Source organism: Mesoplodon mirus, assembly GCF_964341445.2.
Source record: "Mesoplodon mirus genome assembly, chromosome: 8".
In the NCBI taxonomy this organism is placed as follows: Eukaryota; Metazoa; Chordata; class Mammalia; order Artiodactyla; family Ziphiidae; genus Mesoplodon; species Mesoplodon mirus.
In genome coordinates this window covers 13181056-13204477 of record NC_138984.1, presented here as the reverse complement: position 1 = coordinate 13204477, position 23422 = coordinate 13181056, and the positions used below count along the sequence as shown (strand labels likewise).

General features: G+C 38.3%; 1 protein-coding gene across 1 annotated transcript in view; it reads left to right on the top strand.

Annotated features, from left to right (window-relative positions):
* The window catches only part of NYAP2 (neuronal tyrosine-phosphorylated phosphoinositide-3-kinase adaptor 2), a gene marked incomplete at both ends in the record, with an annotated part of 260124 nt that overhangs the window by 139467 nt on the left and 97235 nt on the right, over window positions 1–23422 (top strand). Inside the window, one exon of the mRNA XM_082630452.1 lies at window positions 4138–5232. Within this exon, the coding sequence (XP_082486578.1) occupies window positions 4138–5232 (1095 nt within the window). The remainder of the gene's footprint in view (window positions 1–4137; window positions 5233–23422) is intronic.

Sequence of the window (23422 nt, the reverse complement as noted above, 5' to 3'; positions counted from 1 at the left end):
TTTGCAATGCAATTTTTATTGTCTTTTATTAGCAGTAGTTCAGCATCTATGTATGTAGATCAAGACTATTTTTAAGCAGCTTCTAAAGAAATAACTTGAAACATGAGTTTTTCCTTAATTTTTAATTCCCCAGGGTGATGTTAAACTAGAATAAATCATGGGGCAAAGTTGCTAAAAATTTCAGACTTTTTCTTATTTGGGTAAACAAAGAACAAACAAAGCAGATATGACAGTTGAAACAAAATTTCATATTTACTCAATACATGGAATAAGGTGAAACCAGATGATGTCACAAATGAAGAGAAAAATCATTTCATTAGAGATGAAATTATTCCCTCCTCTGACTTTTCAGAGAGAGCCATGAGATTGCAAGGAGGATGTGGAATGGGAACCAGACATTGCCTGGAAGAAAAGTCTCCCAATATTGAAGGAATGAATCTGTTTATTCATCCCAATTGGCTGTAATTTACTTATTGCTTTACTCAATAAATAATCCTCAGTTCTCTCATTTTAAATTTGGATTCATACAAAGGAAGAGGAGCGGGAAACAAAATGTGTTTGAATTATATGAATCTGCCTGCATTAGGCTCTTTTCACCACACAGGGAAGGGGAGAGGGTAGAAGCTTGCCCAGATAATGAAGGATTTGCTGGGCAAGGTTGGCTGGAGAATTGCTTCTGATGGTGGGCAGCAGAACATACAAAACCTAGTGGAGCAGGGAGTCTATATGCCAAAGCAAACAACAACAGAAAACAAAGAACATCTAGAAAATGGGTCTAATTAAATAATATGGCACGTGCCTTGGCACGAATCAGAAGTTGGAGCATCAGATCAAGAAGAATCAGAATAACAGGCAGTGTGGTGGAAGGATGCTCCTGGGTGTACCTAGAATCAGCATCTCTGTATTCAGTTGTAATATGCTCTCTGTGATGTGGCTTCAGGGGGAGGAGGTACCGGGCAAGGGAAGGTGCGAGTTACATTTAAAAGACTGGGAAAGAGTTAAATTAATTCTTCAAGTAGCAAAGCTTATTAAAGTATTACAGTTCCAGAGGATGAAAAGGTGGGTGCTCAGGAGTTAGCTTTATGGGGTCTTTACATAGGGATCAATCAGTATTCTCTTGTCTATGTCATCTCAAGCTGACATAACAAAATTCCACAGACTGGGTGGCTTAAACAACAGACATTTATTTTCTCATAGTTCTTGAGGCCAGAAGGCCAAGATCAAGGTGCCAACATAGTTTCTGGTGAGAATTCTCTTCCTGCCTTGCAGATGGCAACCTTCTCACTATGTCCTCACATGGTGGAGAGAATAAGATAATGAAGATACCCCAGTGACTCCTCTTATAAGGGCACTAATCTCATCCATCATGAGGACATGAGGACCCAGCCCTCATGACCTCATGACCCAATTATCTCTCAAAGGATCTACCTCCAAATAACATCACATTGGGGGTTAGGACTTCAACATATGAATTTGTGGAGGGGACACAGTTCAGTCCATAGCAACTGTCAATTTCGATTACTTCAGAGTCATCATAAGAGTCACATATTATACTTAATCCCCCTCATCAGATAATACCTGTACTTGGTTTGGTACTGAAGTTGTCCTAACAGTACAAATAAATTATCACAATTTCTTCATAATGAATAGTTATCTTAATTCTAATTATGTTGTGTTCTAGAATAGAACCTTTTTCTTTCTTCCACATTTCATAGATATGGCAGGTCTTTATTTCATTTTTTTCTGATCTTTGGGGAAACAAAGTTGCATATTCTGAGTGCAACCCAAACATTGGTCTTGCTTATTCCAAAGGCCGCCTTCTAATCTATGTGGGAAAAGGGATGTTGGTTCCAGAGAAGAGGCTGTTGCTTCCCTGAATACCATGTCACTCTCAGCTCTACCACTGATCTCTAGCTTCCTGGGAATCCTGGGTTATGATCTTCCCTCAGTGCAGTGTTTCTACCTAGGCTTGGGCTCTGCCTGTCCTGTTATTTCTGCCCGTACAACAACCCAAGTCTATTTTAGGGAAGGGTCAAAGAAAACGGCAGTGAATTATAGCTTAGGAACCAGAAAAAAATGAAAATCTTATTCTAAGTGATTTTAAGCATATAATGAAGTTATCCATCTCATGGACACACATTCATTCCTAGCTTTAGGTTAACTCTCCATTTACAGAACACCTTGCTACTTCCCACACCATCCAGCTCCTAGAACTCAATAGTCAGTGGCAGATATTCCTACAGTGTGAGTTACTTAGCCTAGGATGACACACTGAGGTGGAGCATGGCAGGAAACAAGCTTCAGAAGAATAATCTGGATGGACTTTTGTTCTAAGTCCTGGCTCTTTCAAAGTCCCTCCACTTCTAAGTCAATCTCACTCATTAATTTATGGGTTTACTTTATTTGGGCTCCAGTTTTTGTATGTAACCTGATGATCTATTTGAATCATATGAAAATTAACATGCATGGTAGATTTCAAAGCCAATAAAAATGTATGACCAGTAGGAGATATAGAGAAGAGCTATTGGTCACTTTGGGTCCCACCTAAAGAATTATCTGGATAGTTTTCATTCCATTATGTCCCTCGGCTTTTCCCTTTTGACACTAAAAGGCTCTACTGCTGTATTGTCCCCCTGTAAAATGGCATCTCATTTTTTCCTATTGTAAATTAAGGAAAAGTCGACATACATTATGAAACTTCCCTTCAACAAGCTGCTTGATTGTAGTGAGTGAAACCATCACCATGGGTACAATGGAGTAGAATATTTGAAAGCAGGAATGACCTAGGAAAGCAAAAAGATATAGCCACTGCTAGAATATTTAATGGGTTCTCTTTCTCTGAAGGCATGATTGATGCATAAAGCAGCTACCTAACTAATCTTTAAGCACTTGCTTCACCTATAGTAAGTTTTAGAAAAGCTCCTGTGTCATAAGTTTTGCTAGATGAAAAAACAACCCAGAAAATTTGGGGTGTTTCCTGGTTTGTGCCTCGAGACCTCCCCTCCCTTCAAGCTGCAAATTATAGAGAAGCCTGTTCTTTTCTCATAGGTGTACACTTATAAGCTATACAATCAACTTACATTATATGCTACCACTTACCACAAGCAACTACATTCTGCCACATTGCATAAAAATGATAATCATTGTAATCATATATCAGCACAATGAGATAATATCAAGACTCCAGTACTTTCCCTGCATGCTAAACAATTGATTGCAGTCACAGACACATTGCCAGCCGGTTCCAACCTACTAGATGGGGTCAGAAGTTTATGTTCCATTACAAGGGGGGCTTCCTGTAGGCTGTGGGGTGTACTTGTATGCATATCTGTTGTGAGTTTCCAGAAGTTATTCTTGAAGCTTACACATCATTCTCTGGATTATTCTTTTGTAAAACTCTCTAGGGGGTTCTGATGTGTCAGGGTAATAAATTCATTCCAAGACAGCATTTGGGATATCATAAGAGATCTTATGAACTAAAACAAATACACCATAATCAACAATACCTGGAGATTTGGAGATTAACTTGTCTAGCCTCATAAAATGTTCACATCAATTTCCCCTGAAGTATCAGACCCATCTGTATAAAAGTTATTTATCTGAACCAAGACAGAGATTAAGCCTAGCAGGCTGGAACATTTTTACCCCAAATAAAAGCAAGATGTGATCATGTGTAATAGCCACATCATTTAAAGGGCTCAGTCCCCATGGTATTTTTGTAACCATTTGTACTAAGAGAAACTCTATATTTTTTCCCCTAAGTTTCTTTGTTGCTGAATTCTTAGAAGTTGATTTTTATGAAATGTGTGATTGTTTTTATCCAGTTGTGTCATCTGAAGTTTCTATTTAGGAATTCTAAGACAGAGGGATCAATAAGTCCTGGTCTTAATGCATTTATCCATGCTGGATTATTTATATTAGTTTGAAGATACATATTACTACTGTTCTTGCATCACATTTTTCTAAATATGGAAATGTTTGACTTTTGTTGGATTTGTAGTCTACGTCTCCAGCTTGAAACTCATTGCCCCTCCCCTCAAATGTTTAGAGTAGTAAATGCACCTGAAAGTCATATTTGAAAGCTTTCCTATTGTACTCATCTGTTTTACGTTTTCTTTTTTCTCCTTCTTCTTTTAGTGTCAGCCAAACCAAGACCCCACAGTGATGAATATTCAAAGAAGATTCCTCCTCCAAAACCAAAACGGAATCCAAACACTCAGCTCAGCACATCTTTTGACGAAACGTATATCAAGAAGCACGTGCCCCGGAGGACCTCACTCCCTCGGGACCCCTCCCTCTCCCAGGTCAGCAGCCCCTCAGGGGGCCCCGAGGAGGAGGAGCCCGTGTACATTGAGATGGTGGGGAACATTCTCAGAGACTTCCGGAAAGACGATGACGACCAGAGTGAAGCCGTCTATGAAGAAATGAAATACCCCATTTTTGACGACTTAGGCCAAGACTCAAAGTGTGACCTTGACCATCACAGTTGTTCTTCGCAGTGTGCTACTCCCACGGTGCCTGACTTGGACTTGGCCAAGTCCTCAGTGCCATGTACCCCAAAGGGTTTGCTCTGTGACATCCCTCCGCCCTTTCCCAACCTGCTTTCTCATAGACCCCCGCTGCTGGTGTTCCCCCCGGCCCCTGTGCAGTGCTCCCCCAACTCTGATGAGTCTCCGCTCACCCCCCTGGAGGTCACAAAGCTTCCTGTGTTGGAAAACGTGTCTTATATGAAACAGCAGGCCGGGGCGTCACCATCCTCCTTGCCGTCTCAGGCCTCTGGCCACCCTAAACTGGAGAAAGACCAGGCCGGAGCCCTGGGACCCGTTCCTGCTGCCTCGGTCCTCTCCTCGTCCCCTCCCCCGCCTTCCACTCTATACCGAACGCAGTCTCCCCACGGCTACCCCAAAAGTCATTCTGCCTCCCCGTCACCCGTCAGCATGGGCAGGTCCCTGACCCCGCTCAGCCTCAAAAGGCCCCCGCCCTACGACGCTGTGCATTCAGGCAGCCTCTCCAGGAGCTCTCCATCAGTGCCTCATTTGACCCCCAGACCGGTGTCGCAAGATGGGAGCAAGATGGTCAATGCCTCGGTCAATACCTACGGGTCGGCTCCGAGCGGCTCCCGGTCCAGAACACCCACGAGTCCTTTGGAGGAACTAACCAGCCTCTTTACCTCGGGACGCAGCCTTCTGAGGAAGTCGTCCAGCAGCCGCCGCCCTAAAGAACCTGCAGAAAGTAAGTGCACAGACGCTTTCATTTGTGACTTGAGGGCAGTGAACCCCGTGATGTACAGATAAGGCACGTAGTAGTGATATTTGGTCCTTTGAGTTGAAATCTCAAGATGTGTGATTTTGCTTTTGCCATATCCAAGGAAATAGTGCATTCTCGTGGGTGCTTAAAAGTGAAAGACAAAGGCAGGGCAGTCTGAGTCAGAGAGATGAAGATGCTGCCCTTCCGGGTTTTGAAGATGGAGGAGGGGGCCATGAGCCAAGAAATCAGGAAACCTCTAGAAGATTGAATAGTCAAGGGAACAGATTCTCCCCTAGAGCCTTCAGAAGGAATGGCAGCCCGGCCTATAGGCTTCATTTTAGGCAAGTGAAACCCATTTCAGACTTCTGCCTTCTAGAATTGTAAAGTAATAAATTTGTGTCATACTTTTAAGACACCAAAAAATAATAAAAGAGATAATGCATTCTGAGAGAACTAAAAGTGATGGTCTGCACAATATAACATATTAAAAAGAATCAGTTTTAAATTTAAAATAAAGTGTAAGATCTAAATTCTTCAGGGGCTCTGGGAAATCTAACAAAGAAAACAGATCACTATAAAATTTTTAGGTACATGTCTCGATTTGGGGGGGAAATTATGCATTCAAACATGGAATTGGTTAAGTGTTAAAATTATCTTGTATTAAAAGCCTGCTTGAGCAAATCTGTATTAGAAAGCCTTTGCTGCACAGAAAGCAATTCGAATAGAATCATTACTTTTTTAAAAAACAATGTATGATTCTCTCCACATACTTCATGTTGTTACATTCTTACTTTCCTGCTAAACTAGAATAGGCTCACTATTTCCCTTTTAAAACCCTTGGTAATTAGCATCTTATTCCCATGGTACTCTTCCTATATCCATCAATATATAAATTACAGAAAGATCACTAAGTCATAAGTAGGAGGGGAACGTTATATTTACCCCTGAATTTCAAAGGCTAGGGAATGTCTCTATCTGAATGGCTAAACCTTTTGTGAGCCCCAAATCACTGCCTAATGATATTGTAAAGTCAAAACAAATCCCAGTTTTCTCAATGTTCATTTCATTAAATGACATTGCTTTCCTTTATTTAAAAATGCCTTTGGGCACCTAAGCTGAAAATTAAACACTTAAATCTCAAATGATCCCACCACAGTATTTTATTATTCTACTCATACAGTTACATTGAGGACCTTCTTTAAAGGAAAAGAACTCTTCAACATGTCTGATGAAGATGATGATGACACTCCTTAGATAATTAATATTCATTAGTAGTTAAAAGCCATTTATCTTGCCTTTTTTTCTCTTTAACCAGAAAGATTTATGAAAGCATTAACCACTTAAATAATTTTACTCCCTCCCCCCCAATAAAAACATTTCATTTACCTGACTGAAAGGCAAAAACTTCTCATATTTTAGACATATCTTGAATTAAATACATACATGAATACGCTAAAATATTTTTAAAATTATTTAAAAAATTGAATTAAAACTAGAAACCTCCTATTTCTAGAGTGGTGGTTCTCAGCGGGGGTGATTTTGCCCCCAGGGACATTAGCAATGTCTGGAGACATCTTTGGTTGTCACAACTGAGGATGCTACTGACATCAAGTGGGTGGAGACCAGGGATGCTCTTCAACAGCCTACAATGCACAGGACAACCTGCTACAAAAATTAAAAAAAAAACAAAAGCAAAGAAGAGAAAAAAAAGGATTCTCTCATCCACAATGTCAGTAGTGTCAAGTATGGGAAACTCTGTTCTAGACAATTTATTAAAATTGAAAGTTTTTTCCATATGATTGATTTGGTTTAAACACAGATAAGTAAGGTTTTTGGAAAAAGTTGAAAAAAATAAAGGAAAATATTTTACTCTCAAAATATGTGATGGTTAGTATGAAATTAGTAGAAGTTTCATCCAAGAATTGGTGAAATTAGCCAATATTCTCCCTACCTACCAGTTTCTTTGGAGGATTCTTAGCAGCTCCAGCTGGCAGCTATACCAGTTAGCTAGAAAAAGTATATGTAAAAAAAAAGTGATTAACTAATGAAGTTATTTCAAGAAAAATCCATCTGTTGGAATCAGTCTATGTGCTATATGTCACAGACTTCTCCATTCGACTCCAAAATGAGTTTTGTGTGCTTCTAAAACCAAGCTTGTACATGGAGAAGTGATCTAGGCTCTTTATAGCTTTTTAGGGATCCAAGGATTAAATTCCTTCCCATGTGCTATTAACTGTGTATCAACCCTTCAGAGGAAGGTCATGCCCTGGGTTACATGAATTCCAATATTTTACTTTACACAAATGGAAGGGAGAAAAAATGCACATAGTGTTTCTAATGAATAATCCAATGCTATTTACTTTTGACTCTGGAAGAAAATAGAAAAACACTATCTGATGTTGACAAAATCATAGGGGCTCTCAGAATCTACCTGTAATCCAAAATGTAGATCCAAAATTGTTGATAATTGAAAGTTAACCTACAATTACTGCTGCAGTACACTCAGTGATACAACTGTCCCCTTCACTCTTGACAGATAGGATTCCTAGATACTTGCTGATAACAAAGGGACAAGATAAGTGATATGAAGTAGTATAACATTCATGACCCCTGAGTCACATTTGGCATTTTTTTTACACTTCAGAGATAAAAGTAAGACTGGTATTTCTGTGCTCCATACCCCTCTAGGTTTACTGGAAATGTCAATTTTTCGAGTTTTCTGGTATTCAATTCAAAGCAAATATAATATTTCCACTTTAATTGAAAAACCTATGTCAAATAAAATTTATCCCTTCAACTTTTATTTATTTATTTATTTATTTATTTATTTATTTATTTATTTGCGGTATGCGGGCCTCTCACTGTTGTGGCCTCTCCCGTTGTGGAGCACAGGCTCCAGACGCGCAGGCTCAACGGCCATGGCTCACGGACCCAGCCGCTCCACGGCATGTGGGATCTTCCCGGACCGGGACACGAACCTGTGTCCACTGCATTGGCAAGCGGACTCTCAACCACTGCACCACCAGAGAAGCCCTCAACTTTTATTTTTAATAATCTATGAAAGATACACGTAATTTAATAATTTCATATCTTAAAGGCTTATAATTATTGATGGGGATTGCAAAATAAGAAAGAGATAAAATAAGACAATAGTGGTAGACCATTAATCAATTTCATTTTGCTTCACCATTTTCTAAATACAGACTCCATATTAATTGTTTTAGGAAACATGTTTTTCCTAGTTGATGTGACATTATTATGTTGTTTAACTGTATATGAGTATACTAATGATAATAAATTTATTTGAATTGGTTATTATTAATATTTTTTTAATTTGTGCAGAGAGATAGAGGACATGAGGCATGTAAGAAGTGATTAACTTGTATTTTATTGCTGTAGATTTCTGTGTCTATATGAGAAGTAGGTGAAGTACAAATATGTTTTGTGGTGAATTTGGAGACTCAAATGATAATTTTCTACCTATCCTTTTTATCTTCCTTTTACACATTTTTATTTTATATATCCTTTGATTGGACTCTTTAGAATACCTAAAGATTCCATGAATGGGCCATGAAATTATTTTATTTTAATAAATCAAGAGCCATGAATCATAGAAATTATTAGCAAGAATCAAGTGAGAAAAGACTCTTTCATCCCGTCAGATAAGAAGTATTTTAAAAATAAAGTTTAACCTCTATTTAATATAAATGCATGAATGTATATTTCTATGAAAATGTACAATGAAGGATATAATTAAATTTTATAATATACTTGAGAGAGAGAATGTGATAGAAAAGTTAAAAGTGGACAAATGTAAAGAGAAAATTTTAAAAAAAGAAAGAAACATGAAACATCAAAGAGAAAAGACTAATTAAAAAACTGAGGCACCAAGAAAAATACACACACACACACAATGCACACATCAGGTCAAATTGACATATAAACAAATATAGGTGCCAACATATGAAGCACATACAAAGGTACACAGAGAACCAGAGAAGAAGCACCAAAACAGAGTAGGGTCAAAGAAGGATCAAAGGAAAAAAAATGCAAGCTCACTCATCTGGTATTGCCATATATATATATATATATATATATATATATATATATATATATATATATATATATATATATATATATATATATATATATATATATATAATTGTGGGTTGGCATTGCTGAAGACCTTCATCATACTCAATAATATTCCATATTAATGGAGATACACAATTTTCTGCTGTTAAATCTTTCATCCCTTTAAAAAGACTCCTATTTAAGACTTGGGGATGTTATGTTACAGTTTTACAATTATACATATAAATGTGTCCTATAGGTCTAATGAAACACAGTTGGGAATCAGATGTAAACTTTGCCTTTCCATTCATTTTCTTAAAAAACAACAGCAGCAAAAAAAATCAAACACAAAGACAACAACCCAAAACAACCATCAAACAAACAAAATAAAACCCAAAAATTACCCCATGCCCCTCATGCCCTCACACACATACCTGTCTCAGTTTTCATGTAACTTGAGGTCCGGCGATGCCTAAAATATTAGGCGTTGCTGGTGAAGCAACTGATCCAACTTACTCTTGCTAATTTAATTAAAAAATAAATTTAAATTGAAAAAACAATGATTTTGGAAGGAAATCTCTTAAAACACATTTCTGTATGTTTATAGTATCCCACTTTTAGGAAAAAGGAATGGTATGCTAACATCACTTAGCCGTCGTTATGATTCAGGGTCACTGTTGTGATCATCACTGTGTGTGTACTATGTGCTAACGCACATGAAGTGTCCATCAAGGTGACCTGAAGAGGGGAGGCCTCACACAGGGGTGGCTATGATTGTCCTGTCATTTTTAGTAGCAGTGCAGCATTGATAGATTAACTGTGATACTGAGGTGTCCTCAGGAGGGCTATTTGAGGTTGCATAGCTGACTAACCCTCTACAGATCTACCATTTAAGTTCACTTAAGTTCTTCTGTCTGTTTCTCGTGGTTTTCCTGCCTCGTCTCTTTCTTCCAGGTAGCTCTATTGATGCACCCTCCCCTTCTTTTCTATTCTCCTTTCATGCTTTTCCTTATTGTATTATCACACCGTTAATCAGTTGTGGACCAAGAAACCAGATACCCAAACTTGTCTGCGGAGCCTCTCATCTATCTCAAGTGTGTGACTTCAGGGTAGGGACTTTGTGACCTTGACTTCCAAATGCCACTTGAATCCATTTACTAAGTCTTGGATGAAGTTCTTGGATTCATGTCTGAGATGGTCAGGGATATTAACTTCCCAAGAACTAAGCTGTCCTGGGAAACATGGAACAAATGTTATTTTATTTTAAGAGAACTTACACTTTATGTTTAGCCTATTGAAAATAATTTTTTTTCAGTAAAATCTAGCAAACTCACTAGCTAAGGACTTTATTTTCTCTCCTTTTTATTCTTATGAAAGCAGAAACTGACAAGGAGTGGGTAGGACAGAGAAGCAAAGGGGATGGGCAGGGAAGAGAACCCAGGAGTCTGGATCTTTCATTTGCTGTGGGGAATGGGTGAGCCTTCAGCCTGTGACTGCCCTCTTCCAAGCATGTTGAATTTGAGCAGAACTTCTGGGTGTGTGGTGACTAGAAGCCACCTGGCCAGAGTTGGAGGGAGGCAGGATATTGAACCTCTGGAACACACAGATTCTTCAAAGACATTTAGGAGTTGAGCTACACCCAGAATAACTGAAGAGATCTCAGAGGATATGACAAGGAGGATTCCAGAAGGCCTGGCAAGACCAAGGCCTATAGGTTCTGCTAAATTTCTTAAATAAAACCATGACTCTTGTCAGGTTCTTTTCCTGCTGTTTATTGCTTGCCTTCCTGCTCAGAGCCCCACACTGCTGGCCTCAGATTGCTTTCTGCCTTAGCAAGACTCCTTCTAGTAGCTCAGAAGGAAAATTGAGCCTGCACCTGGGTTATGAGGATGCTCTCAGGCCAGGACGCTGGGGACATGCTCCAGGGAACATCCTTGGGTCATTCAAAGCAGAGTGGGTGGGACTTCCCTCATGGAGCATTGGTTAAGCATCTGCCTGTCAATGCAGGGGATAAGGGTTCGAGCTCTGGTCGGGGAAGATCCAACATATCCCAGAGCAACTAAGTCTGAGTGCCACAACTACTGAGCCCGTGCACCTAGAGCCCGTGCTCCGCAACAAGAGAAGCCACTGCAATGAGAAGCCTGTGCACTGCAGCAAATAATAGCTCTCACTTGCTAGCCGCTACTAGAGAAAGCCCACGGGCAGCAACAAAGACCCAATGCAGCCAAAAAAAAAAAAAAAATTAAAAACCAAAAAAAAAAAAAAAACCACAGCAGGCAAAGGACCTCCTGCATTATATTCACCTGCCTATTGTTAAAAATACAGATTCCTGGGCTTTATCATAGATTGACCTGTTCAGTGAGAAATCCTGGAGGTTGGACCTGGGATCATGACTTCTTAAAGGACAATCCCCAGTAGTATTTCTGCCTATTATCTAACAGTAACTCAGGGGTATATGGCTAAATATTAGCAACACCATTTACTTGTGTGCAAGAGAAACCTATAACACATTGCTTTCATCTAACAAAGTCAAAACCATAATCTGTATAAGAGAAAGAAGAGGAAGGGGAAAAAGTCAAACTCAGATAACTTGAAATGAGTGAATGTTGTTTTTCTTTCCTTAAGTAAGCTACTGATTTGTTGGCAACTTGCAAAAAAACCATCAGGGTCATCTGGTTGGATCAGCAGGGAAAAGTATTTCACTATCTCAAGATACTTCTGGAGACCTTGAGAGTTTAACATTGTATCACATGGTGGGCAATGTGTGAATAATGTCCATTCTTGTTCTTACTTATAACCTTCATCTTAGTCATGCTAGGTCTGTGTTACTTACTTCATCAGAATTTCTCAACACTTAAATTTGAGAACCACTGGTAAGAACTGCTTCAGACAGGAGTCATTTCTGTTCTTCAGACAGGCAGGGGAACTTGAGACTCAGGCCAACAGCAGTTTTTACCCCAGAGGTCTGTTTAGATGGGTCCAGGTCATTTACGTGGGAGGGCTAGCCAGAGCAGGGTGGAGCCCCCAGATGGAGCCATGATGCAGAACAAGGGTGTGCTCTTTAGAGAGGATACCCAGCCCCATGATCTAGCCAATGTAGGGGAGCAATACAAGAGAATGAGAGTCTTCCTTGTGGGATACTGGAAGAAATGATGAAAGCAAGGAGGAGGTCTAACTGTCATGACTGGCCCAAGGATCTCAGTAGTTAGAGCTGACAGTGCTAATGGGGAAATGAGGTGATGAGGTTCTTGGAAAATGCTTCTGCCTCAAACAGGTTTACCTCAGAAACAATTTCAAGTCCAACTAAGCCCAGAGTGGAATTCATCCAAGAAGTAGTGGTAAGGTCTTGGGGAAAGGATGCAGCCCCAAGCTTTTCCTTCAGAATGCTTCCATAACAATAGAAGCATATATCAATACTTACTTTTTTGCCATTTACTCTATGCCAGACACGGTTCTAAGCATTTTGCTTGTATTCCACCCTCATAGCAATACGTGGAAGCAGGTGATATTAGCGCTGCTATTTTAAAGATGGGAGAAACTGAGGCACAGCTTACCCAGGGTCACATAGGGAGTAAATCTGAGACTTGAACCCAGTTTATTTGGCTTCAGAGTTTCTGGTCTTAATGATACTTTATCTATACTTTACCAGTCTCCCTAATTTCTTTCCCCTCCCAACTGCCATTAAAATATACCAGTTACCATCAAAAGCTCTAATGGCTCATACTGTTATCACTCCCAGAGGTATCTGCCGGATAAAAGAAACCCAGATCTGTACCTAAATAGCATGGGCCACTTAATGGTTGTCATCAACTTAGGAAGGGGCTGGAAAACCTTTTCAGAACCCTACACAATTCACTTTGGAATATCCTAGTTGCTGAGAGGGGATTTTTCTGGACCTCAGGCTTCTGAGCTGCCCCTGAAGGCATGTGGTCTGCCCAGTGGGCCTCACAATTAAATGACCTGGGAAAAGAGACTGTGAGTGTTCCTAGTGCTTTTAAGCATAAGTTAAGGATATATGGGCACATTCCTTTGGTCTGAGCGGTTTGCAATACTGAGCTACCAAATAGATGATTCATCCTCCAGGGATATAGGGCTTTTGTCCACAGATCCTTGAATCTTGTCCATAACTAAGCAGTGTCTTGGTGGCCCAGGGCTACCCCAAAGGAAAAAAACACTCCGTGCATAAAAATAAAAATAAAAAAATCAGCCAGTGCCCAAAGGCAATGAGAGCCCTAGCATCACTAACCTAGAAACCTAGTAAAACAACAAAAGCTCCAAAAGAGCCCTATGCAAAATGCTTCTTGGCATCACCTCTTTTCTCTTTAGATTTGTGTTAATGTGTACTTGGCAGAATCAGACGCCCATCTTTAAAACACACACACACACACACACACACACACACATACACAGTGCTTCAAGATCATGCTGGCCTATTTAACTATTATTATTTTTTAAAGCTAAAAAAATTTTTCAGGATGATGAGGTTAAATAGTGTATAAGTAAAATCCCTTGATTTTGAAAATGCATGTGACTCCTTGGTTAATTGGGACCATGACATTGTCTGTTTTCCTCTTTCAATTTCTCTTAGGACTGCAACATAGAATCACTGAAGAAGACATAATTTCATAAATAATTGCTCACCTTTCTCGGGGTAGACTGCAGCTGTCTTTGATTGATGCAGGCAGACGTGTTTATCCCCTGTGTTTATATTCTCTGGCTGCTGAATCTTTAAGTGCAATTTCTTGTCAGCAATTTAATCAGCAATTTTCTCTATTAAGAAGAACCTCCCTGCTTTAGATTGAAATAATTCAGAAACATTTTCAATTCAGACATAAAGCTACACTAGTCTATTTTTTTTTAAAACCAAGATTTCCTCAGTTTGTATTCAATATACTAGGGCTGATTTCTTTTTCTCCTGTTGAATTACCTCAAACAGGAAATTCAATTTCTGATTTGTATTTGACATCATGTGTTTTCAACAGTTTGACATCTATGAGTAATTAAATATTAGGTATAAGGGGTTCCTATCAGTCATATCATAGTTCCTTGCATTTGTCCTACATTTTAATATGATCTAGAAGGTTTGGACAGGGCCTGGATATCACAAGAGATGCTTTTCATCTTGGCTCAACCATTTAGAAGCTCTGAGACTTTGGATAAGTCAGTTCATCTCTTAATGTCATAGTTTTCTCACTTTTCAGATGAGAATATTAAGTGCTCAACTGTGAATCTCTTCCTTCTCTGTTGTTTGATGAATCTTTGGATTACTGAATGAGCTGTAGATCCCCAAACAAATGACCACTTCTTGTTTCTGAAGCTTTCTGTCTGATCTTGCTCCCCCTTGCTGAAAGGACTTCCCCAGTAACTCCATAAAACAAACTCTAAAGCTTGGATCCCCATTTATATTCCACCTCCTTCTTCATCGAGATTTCTTTGTGCTGTTGTTTACATAATCTCTCCTTCAAACTCTGGGAGCACTTTATACATCTGTAATGGTATGTGTCTTATCCTGACCTATTGTAGAGTTTTTTTGTTTGTTTGTTTGTTTGTTTGTTTGTTTTTTCTCTGTCTTATTCCCCATTAAGACATATGGCTAGGGAGATCAAGGGCTATATCTTTTCATCATTTTTTTTTCATGTAGCACTTGGATCAATGCAGTCTTCCCCAAAGTTGATACGTGGTAAGTATTTACTGAATTTGTTGAATTCATAGGCATAGTGACTTGAGAGGGCTATTGCACTTGAGGAAACAAAAGTCATAAGAGAAATGTTTGAGTATTAAATAAAAAAAATCGGATCCTACGACTTAGAAAATTCTACACTGAAATCAATATAGTCATTGAGTCAAAAAAGGAACTATGCTGAATGCTAAATTCATTGCTTTTGTTCTTAAGTGTCCTGTTTAAAAGAATGTCCGTTTCATTCTAGGCAGATTTATTAGGGGAAGGATATAAAGAATATAGCCATAAAGCATTTAAATGTGGACCATTTTGTAGATGTTAAATGGTTACCAGTTCCTGAACAAATGAATAGCTGAGAAAATTGGTCATTTCTCAACATTTGGAGATAGAAAGATGCATTTTTTTTCAGAAGAAATAATAGAGACTAACACTTAAAAGAAGGAATTCTACTGTTTAACACTGTGCATTATTGAACCCAAATAGTAAGGAGAATAAGAACACATTCAACTAAGTCATTTAACCTCCTTGGTGAAAAAGCACTGCAGAAATCCAGAGAGCTATTATTAGGTAACTTGTGGTCTTAAATGCATGTGTTTCCAGGTAAAAATGGGTTTAAGTTATAAAATATTTGAAAAACTTTTTTAGTTTTCAAAAACATCAGTTTTTGGAATTCAGGAAATGGATGGCAATTATGAATTTAATGAAGTGTCTTTAGTGGTGCATGGTGTTTCTCAGTTGAATCCAACTCATTATTGTTGTTAGTTGATATGGGAGCTAGGCTAATTAAACGTTCCACTCCTGGTAGAATAACCAATCAGCTGAAGAATCTGGGCTCTTGCTATTCCCAAATGAAAGGAGTGAAAATACTGGAAAGAACCTAAGAGGGGAGGAAGGAGGGTTAGTAACATGGATTTTTTTTTTTTTTTTTTTTTTTTTTTTTTTGCGGTACGCGGACCTCTCACTGTTGTGGCCTCTCCCGTTGTAGAGCGCAGGCTCCAGACGCGCAGGTTCAGTGTCCATGGCTCACGGGCCCAGCCGCTCCGCGGCATGTGGGATCCTCCCATACCAGGGCACGAACCCGCGTCCCCTGCATTGGCAGGCGGACTCTCAACCACTGCGCCACCAGGGAAGCCCAGTAACATGGATTTTGAAGCAGAATATCCTGCCTAGCCAGGTATACCCAGAACAGCTGAACTTAAAGGAAAAAATTTCAAATGCAAAAGTCTGTAATATTCTTCTGACAAGTGAAGGTAGAAAGAATACTTTCCCCTACATTTTCTTCTGGTCAGGTTGCAGGTACATTCAATAAAATATCACTTTTTTGAAATTTTTTGCATCTATTCCCTTGTTACAGATGGAACTGATATAATTAAGTCAAGAAAGCAAAAGGATAGAAAAACAATAGAAAGAGTCAGAAAGTAGAGATTGGGGGCATCCATGTGGTGTCCAACCCTAGATCCACACACATTGCTATGGGTGGATAATTCAAAAGTGGTTTTTGTTCCCGTAACATGAATAAGAAATCTAGATTTCCAAGAACTCAGAAGCTGGGACAGAATTTAGATATTAGCAGCCCCCAACAGAAGGATCAGAGCTGAAGCAAAGTATTATTCTCTTTACATTCAGATTCACATTCTGAATCTCAGAGTTGCCTCTTTCATTCTCTGATTAATAAGTTATTAACCACTTAGCTATGATTAACAAGAGAGCTATGTCAAAATGAGGCAAGCTTTTGTCAAAGAAACCTGACTGAGCTTTTGTCTAAGAGAAATTTCAAACCTAAGAAATTAAAACATTGCCTCAGAGTGGTCCTTCTATGGTTGAGTGATAATCTTACTTGAAGCCTGCAGAACTCACTTTGGCTTCTAAACCATGCTTTATTTATGATCATTAAATATAAATGATAATAAAATTGTCCATTGATGTTTCAGAAAAAAAATTTCTACACCCAGCCATGATTTTCCACTTCCTTTTTATGGCCAAACCATTCAAGTGAGTGTTTATTTGCTGCCTCCATTTCATGTCTCCCGCCCCAGCTTTAATTTCCTACAACCTGGCTTCAACCTCTTCTGCTCAGTCCAGAGTCACGTAGGGCTTCCTAACTGGTCTCTGGCCCTTTCCTTTTCCTCTCTTGGAAGAGGAGACATCACAAAACATTAGACATTGTTGATTCCTCCATCTGAAGACATTTCTCTTGGTTCTCATGCATTGTGATATCCTTATTAACAATCCGTTTTGAACTTTGTCCCTTCTGCTTCCTTTTTGGGGACCTCTGCTCCTCCATTTACATAAAAAAAGTTCTCTGGACATGTGACTGACACAGTGCTGGGATTAGCATTTACCTGTTTGTCTTTCCAACTAAATGGTCAGGACACAGTAGTAAGTCTTTTATTTTATTTTTCTCCCAACAACTAGCACGTTTTTCTGGCACAGAGAACATGTTCAGTAAGTGTTCCTTGAATGATCAAGTGACTGGATAAATTGAATGAATGTGTATCCAACCTCCACAATTGAACGGTACATTTTTGAGAGCAAAGACTATTTTATTTAAGTACCCACGGTTTGTATGACTGTATTTTACACAATCAACTTATATTTTTGGATTTACTGATTTTTCCACTGCTAACATTTTTTTAATAGTCAAGTCCAATAGAATTACCATGATTACTAGGTATTGATAATAATCTGAGTTCTGCATAGGATGCCAAGGTCAACACTAGTTAAAGTACTTAGGAACCAACTGATCCAAGGAATAACAATGGAGAACCCAGGTTCAGATGATTTTTATATACATAAAATAGTCAGGAAATCAGTCCTGTTACTGATTGATAAAACCAGGTAGCATTCAGCAAGGAAAATGAAAGGAAGTATTTATAATCTAATCTAAATATTTTATAAAAGAATAAGAGTAGGGACCATGAAAAATAACATAGCATAGATTTTTAGTAAATGGTTATGGAAACAGTATTAAGATATTACATTGTAGATAGAAAACTATCAGCTAGATGTACATGGTACTGAGTGGAGCCCATTTACTGTAATTTCTAAAAGATAATAAGGAATATTAGACAGTATCTTCATTTCTATTTCTATTTTCATTTCTATTTCTATTTCATCTCTATTTTCTATTTTTAAAATTCCTTTGTTTGACCAGCTTAAAAAAATATCATTATAATGGAAGGTAGATTGAGGGGGTCATTTGATATAAATGAATAGAAAAGACACAGGAATCAAATATCATAGGGTCAATACATGGATTTGTCACTGAACAGCTGCACTTTTAGGGCAAGTCAAACTCTCCAAGTATCAGTTTTTTCATATTCACCTCAGAGTATTGTTGTATAAAATGAAAGAAAATTGGGTTCAGGAAAAGACTTTGTAAAATATAAATGGCTGTGTAACTATAAGAGGTGATTGTTTGATTTTTAGATATCTGGGGGAAGAATAAATATTTTATTTTAAAAAATGCAGTAAGGTCAAAAATGACTTAAATTTTCAGGGAGTCCATACTGTTCACACAACTCTCTTCAGTTAGGCTTGGGTAAAGGATCTGACATCTTAAGTGGATCATCCCATACCTGATTCGAGGAGCATAAAGCACTAGGCAGAATGTCCCCTCAGGAGGCAGGCTGTTTCTGGGTTGCTGGATGATATCTAAGCCTGGAGGGTGGAGAGACATCACACCTGAGAGAGCACAGTTTCCCTGACCCTATAAAGAACAGCTCTGAGAACAAAGAGCCCATCCTCATTGTACAAAGGGCCAGGTAACATGACAAGATGATTGTCAAAGATGATTTATCAGCAAAGGAAAAAATGCAGTATAACCGGTTGTTGATATGTTTTTCAAATGTAATGAATGTTTTTTTCTTTTTCTGGTTACAACTTTATCTTTTAAAATAAAAAGTTTGCTTCCAAAAAAGGTATAAGTATTAACCAATGAATTAGGTAGAAGCCAAAGATCCAAAGTGCTTAAGATAAAAAAAATATTTAGTATGTAGATGGGATACCATTAAAAGGATGATTTGTGAAGTGTCATTTCTAAGCAGATTAAAGGAGAATCTTTTTTCCTTTTAAAGTGGTTAGTCAACATGCAAACAGATTTGAAGTATAGCATTTGAAAAAATGCAACATCAGAAAAAAGCAACAAGAAACACTCAAATTTTGTATAAAAGCGTGTGCAACCCCAGATAGAGGAAGAATGCCAGCCTCCTAAATACAGATTAACTAGCATAAATAGGCAAGGCATGAAGTGACCATCCATATACTTTGCATAAATAAAAGGCTACAGACACAAAAATAGCTGTTGAAAGACTTCATTGTCAATTTTCTCATTTTTTATTAACTTCCATGGCTTTCCTAGTAAAGACTTTATCCAGATGCTAATTAAGCAGAGGTCTGCTTTGCACATCAATTTTTAATATTCCCTCCACATAGTTAAATGAAGCCTGCAGCATGAGGCTTCTCCAGTTAAAAGCAGTCCTGACCTACTTCCATGTGAAATCAATGGATGACTTAGAGAGACTCATGCGTAGCTGACATTTAAGGAGGCCAGCTCATAATCTGTGTTGTGTAAAATGTATGTTTCCTTGGGCTTCAGCATTCTTTCTTTCTTTATTAATTTTAAAAGTTCTTCTAAGAATAGAGAAGACCGTGGAAGCTATTGAGCCAGAGAAGTGAAGCCAGACCTGCATTTTGTGCCCCTGGGAGATTGTGAGCTCCTGGGTCAGTTACATCTGTAGTGGCTTCAAATGAACAGAAAACCCTAGGTCTGGGACAGAGGAAGGGAAAGAAAGGCCTAAAAGGCACCCCCTTGCACTCAAATATAATCCACCAAAAGGAAAAGTTGAAACCACCAAAATAAGGTCCAATTTTGAAAGTAAGAACCTAGGGCATATAGCAAAACTTTTTGAACACTTGTATGTTAGGGATCTCAATTGTAAGGCACGAAATAGGAACAAGAATCAAAACCAGCTTGTCAGAGGATCAATAGTCCTCAGGGTATGGTAGAGCACACTGAGTCTCCATCTGGAGAGAGGCTCCTATTAAAGATCAGATAAGTTCCTGTCAAGTGTTAACATGCAACCACATAAGGACTTGCTGTGCAACCTGATGGAAGTGGAGGGTTGGCCTCACACTAAATTCCAGAATACTAAGCTAGAGTGGGGAGAGCTGGTGAAATTGATGGAAGAAGTAATGTTCAGTGTGCATGTTTTTTACTTCCTTGGTTAAGTTTATTCCTAAGTATTTTATTCTTTTTGATGCTATTAATGCATAAGTGTTTTAACCATGTATATGCATTTGTTCAGTCTTTCATTCATTCAGTGAATGTTTATAAAATACCTACTCTGTGCCAGGCACTATTCCAGGTGCTAGAATCTTTATTTTGAAGTGTTGAGCAATGAAACCTAATAATTCAAATGAAGATGAGAGGTACATATATTAATGGAGAGGGCACCTTCTGGGGGAAGACTTGGCACTTCAAAACACATTGGTACCAAGGCATAAATATTGATAGTAAAGAAGACAGGCAGATTTAGAACTTAGCATTTTACAAAATGCCTTCTGTCTCCCTTGCCTCTGCATTGTGCCATTCTGGCGCTCCTGGCCCATGTCACAACAGTTCCTTAGGTTCCGAAGCTCACAAAAGCCTGGGCATCCTGGATTCACTCCAGTGGACTGGGTCTGGGGACCCTCAGGAGACACGTGGTTTTTGTCGGAGGCATACAAAAGAATCTAGTGTTGCAAATACTGGTCTGTCCTCATCCTCCTCCTACCCCTTTTCTTTTTGCCTTATTTCCTTCCCCTCTTTTAACCCATGAGCCCAACCCAGAACAATGGATATCAGAATTCTCTGAGGCCTTATTCATCATTCAGATTGCTTTTGCCACAAAGAAGTCCACTACCAGATAACTTACGATATAAGAGCTCAGAGTAATAAAGAGTATTGGGTAACATCAGAAATAACATCCAGGTTTCATTGTTGTTTTTTTTTTAATTTAATTCACAAGAAATGAAAAAGAAATACCTCTATTTCTGAGGTACTTTGTTATTAAACAGTTTGTATCTGCTTCATATGTGTGTTTATGTGAAAGAGTGTGAAGAAAAGGTGATGACGAGAGTTGAAAAGAGGGGACAGGAGTCTGACTTAAGCTTTGACGGCAGAGGCATCCACTTCAAAGATGGCTGCCTTGCATAGGCGTAGTGCCAGCCCTGCCCCCACCAAGCTCCTTTGTTTTAGAGTTCTTGATTAATTTCATAACTGACCATTTGGACCCACTTGTTTTTTTCTCCTTCCGGGCTTCAAATTCCTCCTATGTTTCATTTTTTTATTTCTTTTTTTTTTTTAGTTTGTAGATTTAAAAAAACTTTTTAATATCATTTCATTTTTTTAAAATTTTTATTGGAGTATAGTTGATTTACAATGTTGTGTTAGTTTCAGGTGTACAGCAAAGTGATTCAGTTATACATATACATATATGTATTCTTCTTCAAATTCTTTTCCCATTTAGGTTATTACAGAATACTGAGCAGAGTTCCCTGTGCTACACAGTGGGTCCTTGTGGGTTATCTATTTTAAATATACTAGTGTGTATATGTCAATCCCAAACTCCCAATCTATCCCTCCCCACCCCCTCCAGTAACCATAAGTTTGTTCTCTAAGTCTGTGAATCTGTTTCTGTTATGTAAATAAGTTCATTTGTATTTTTTTTTTATATTTGGCATATAAGCGATATCATGATACTTGCCTTTCTCTGTCTGACTTACTTCACTTAGTGTGGTAATCTCCAGGTCTTTCCGTGTTGTTGCAAATGGCATTATTTCATTCTTTTTAATGGCTGAGTGATATTCCATTGTATATATGTACTACATCTTCTTTATCCATTCATCTATCAATGGACATTTAGGTTGCTTCCATGTCTCGGCTATTGTAAACAGCGCTGCAGTGAACACTGGGGTGCATGTATCCTTATGAACCATGTTTTTCTCCTGATATATGTCCAGGAGTGCTGCTATGTTTTAAACTCACCAATAAAGAGTGAGCCCACAAAACCACAAGCCCTCACCCTCAACCCCAGGCCCATGCTCCTTCTCCCTCTGTGTGGTGCCATGTGCTTTCCAGATCCTGTGAGTAACAAACATTTTTTTTATTTTCTAAAGTTTCCTGATGGTTATTGCTGAGGATGTCTTGCAATCGTAATAAGAACCACAAGAGCTGGTCCAACTACAATACTGGTTACTAGATTGGCTAAGACTGGCACAAAATAGAAGGAAAGGGAGTCAGGGAGGGAGGGAGGGAAGGAAGGAAGGAAGGGAGGGAAGGAGGGAGGGAGGGAAGGAGGGAGGGAGAGAGGGAAAGAAGAGAAAGGGAAAAAGAGTGAAAGATGAAATGATGTTGCCCATGAAAGATCCAGAGAAGAATTTTTGTATCTTACCTTCCTTGGCTTCAAAAAGAACAAATGGAGAAGTAAATCACTGATTTCCTACTCTCTGTCTGTAAACCATGAATCACGCAGTAGAATCTCAATAAAACTTGCTGGGCCTCAGAAACATTCTTGTTAACTCCTTTATATTACAGATAAACTGAACTATAAAGAGATTCAATTACTTGAGCACAAATATAATGTTATGTAGAAACATAATCTGAAAAGTTTCAGCTTTCCTAAGTGTCCTCTACATATTAAGTTAGCAACATTTAAATATATTTCTACTACTTTACTTTTAGCTTTATTTCATCTTCTTGACTAACTTCATTTAAAATAACATTTTGGGGGGAAAATCAAATCTAGTTAATTGATAATATCCCCAAACAATTTGTTTCCTTTCTTCAAATTCACATGTGTATTTTTCCCCAAGAATACTATGAAAAATTCCAGATTATCCAACAATAATTCCCAAGCACCATTTCTCTCTTTGTGTTTATCTAAAGAATCTATAATTTACTATCAAGAATGTACAGTATACAGTCATTTCTATAGCCATCAGTTATATTATCCCTAAAAGGATTACTATTCCCGCCATGCTCTTCTTATGAAACTTTAATAGCTGATTTCTTTAATGCCCCCAAAATATGGCTATAAGTAACTGTGATTTCAACAATGTTAAGTTTTGCATTTACTTTCATAGAAATTAATTATCCATATTACCCTTTGTGATGGAGAGACTATTCTTCTTAACATTTAGTGTTTGCTTCAGAAACGTTTATGAATGTGCTTTCAGAATTACACATTTCAGGAAGAATGGAAATGATATTTGTCTTCCCATGCATTAATATTTTTAGTGCCTGAATGCCTCTGTTACTTTAAAAGAAGATTGAAGCATTTTTCCATCTGCCTGTTAAAATGATTTGAGTCTTAATTAAAGTCAATTGCACCTGTGCATATATTCAACTACCCACACACCTCCCACCTACTAGTGGAAAAG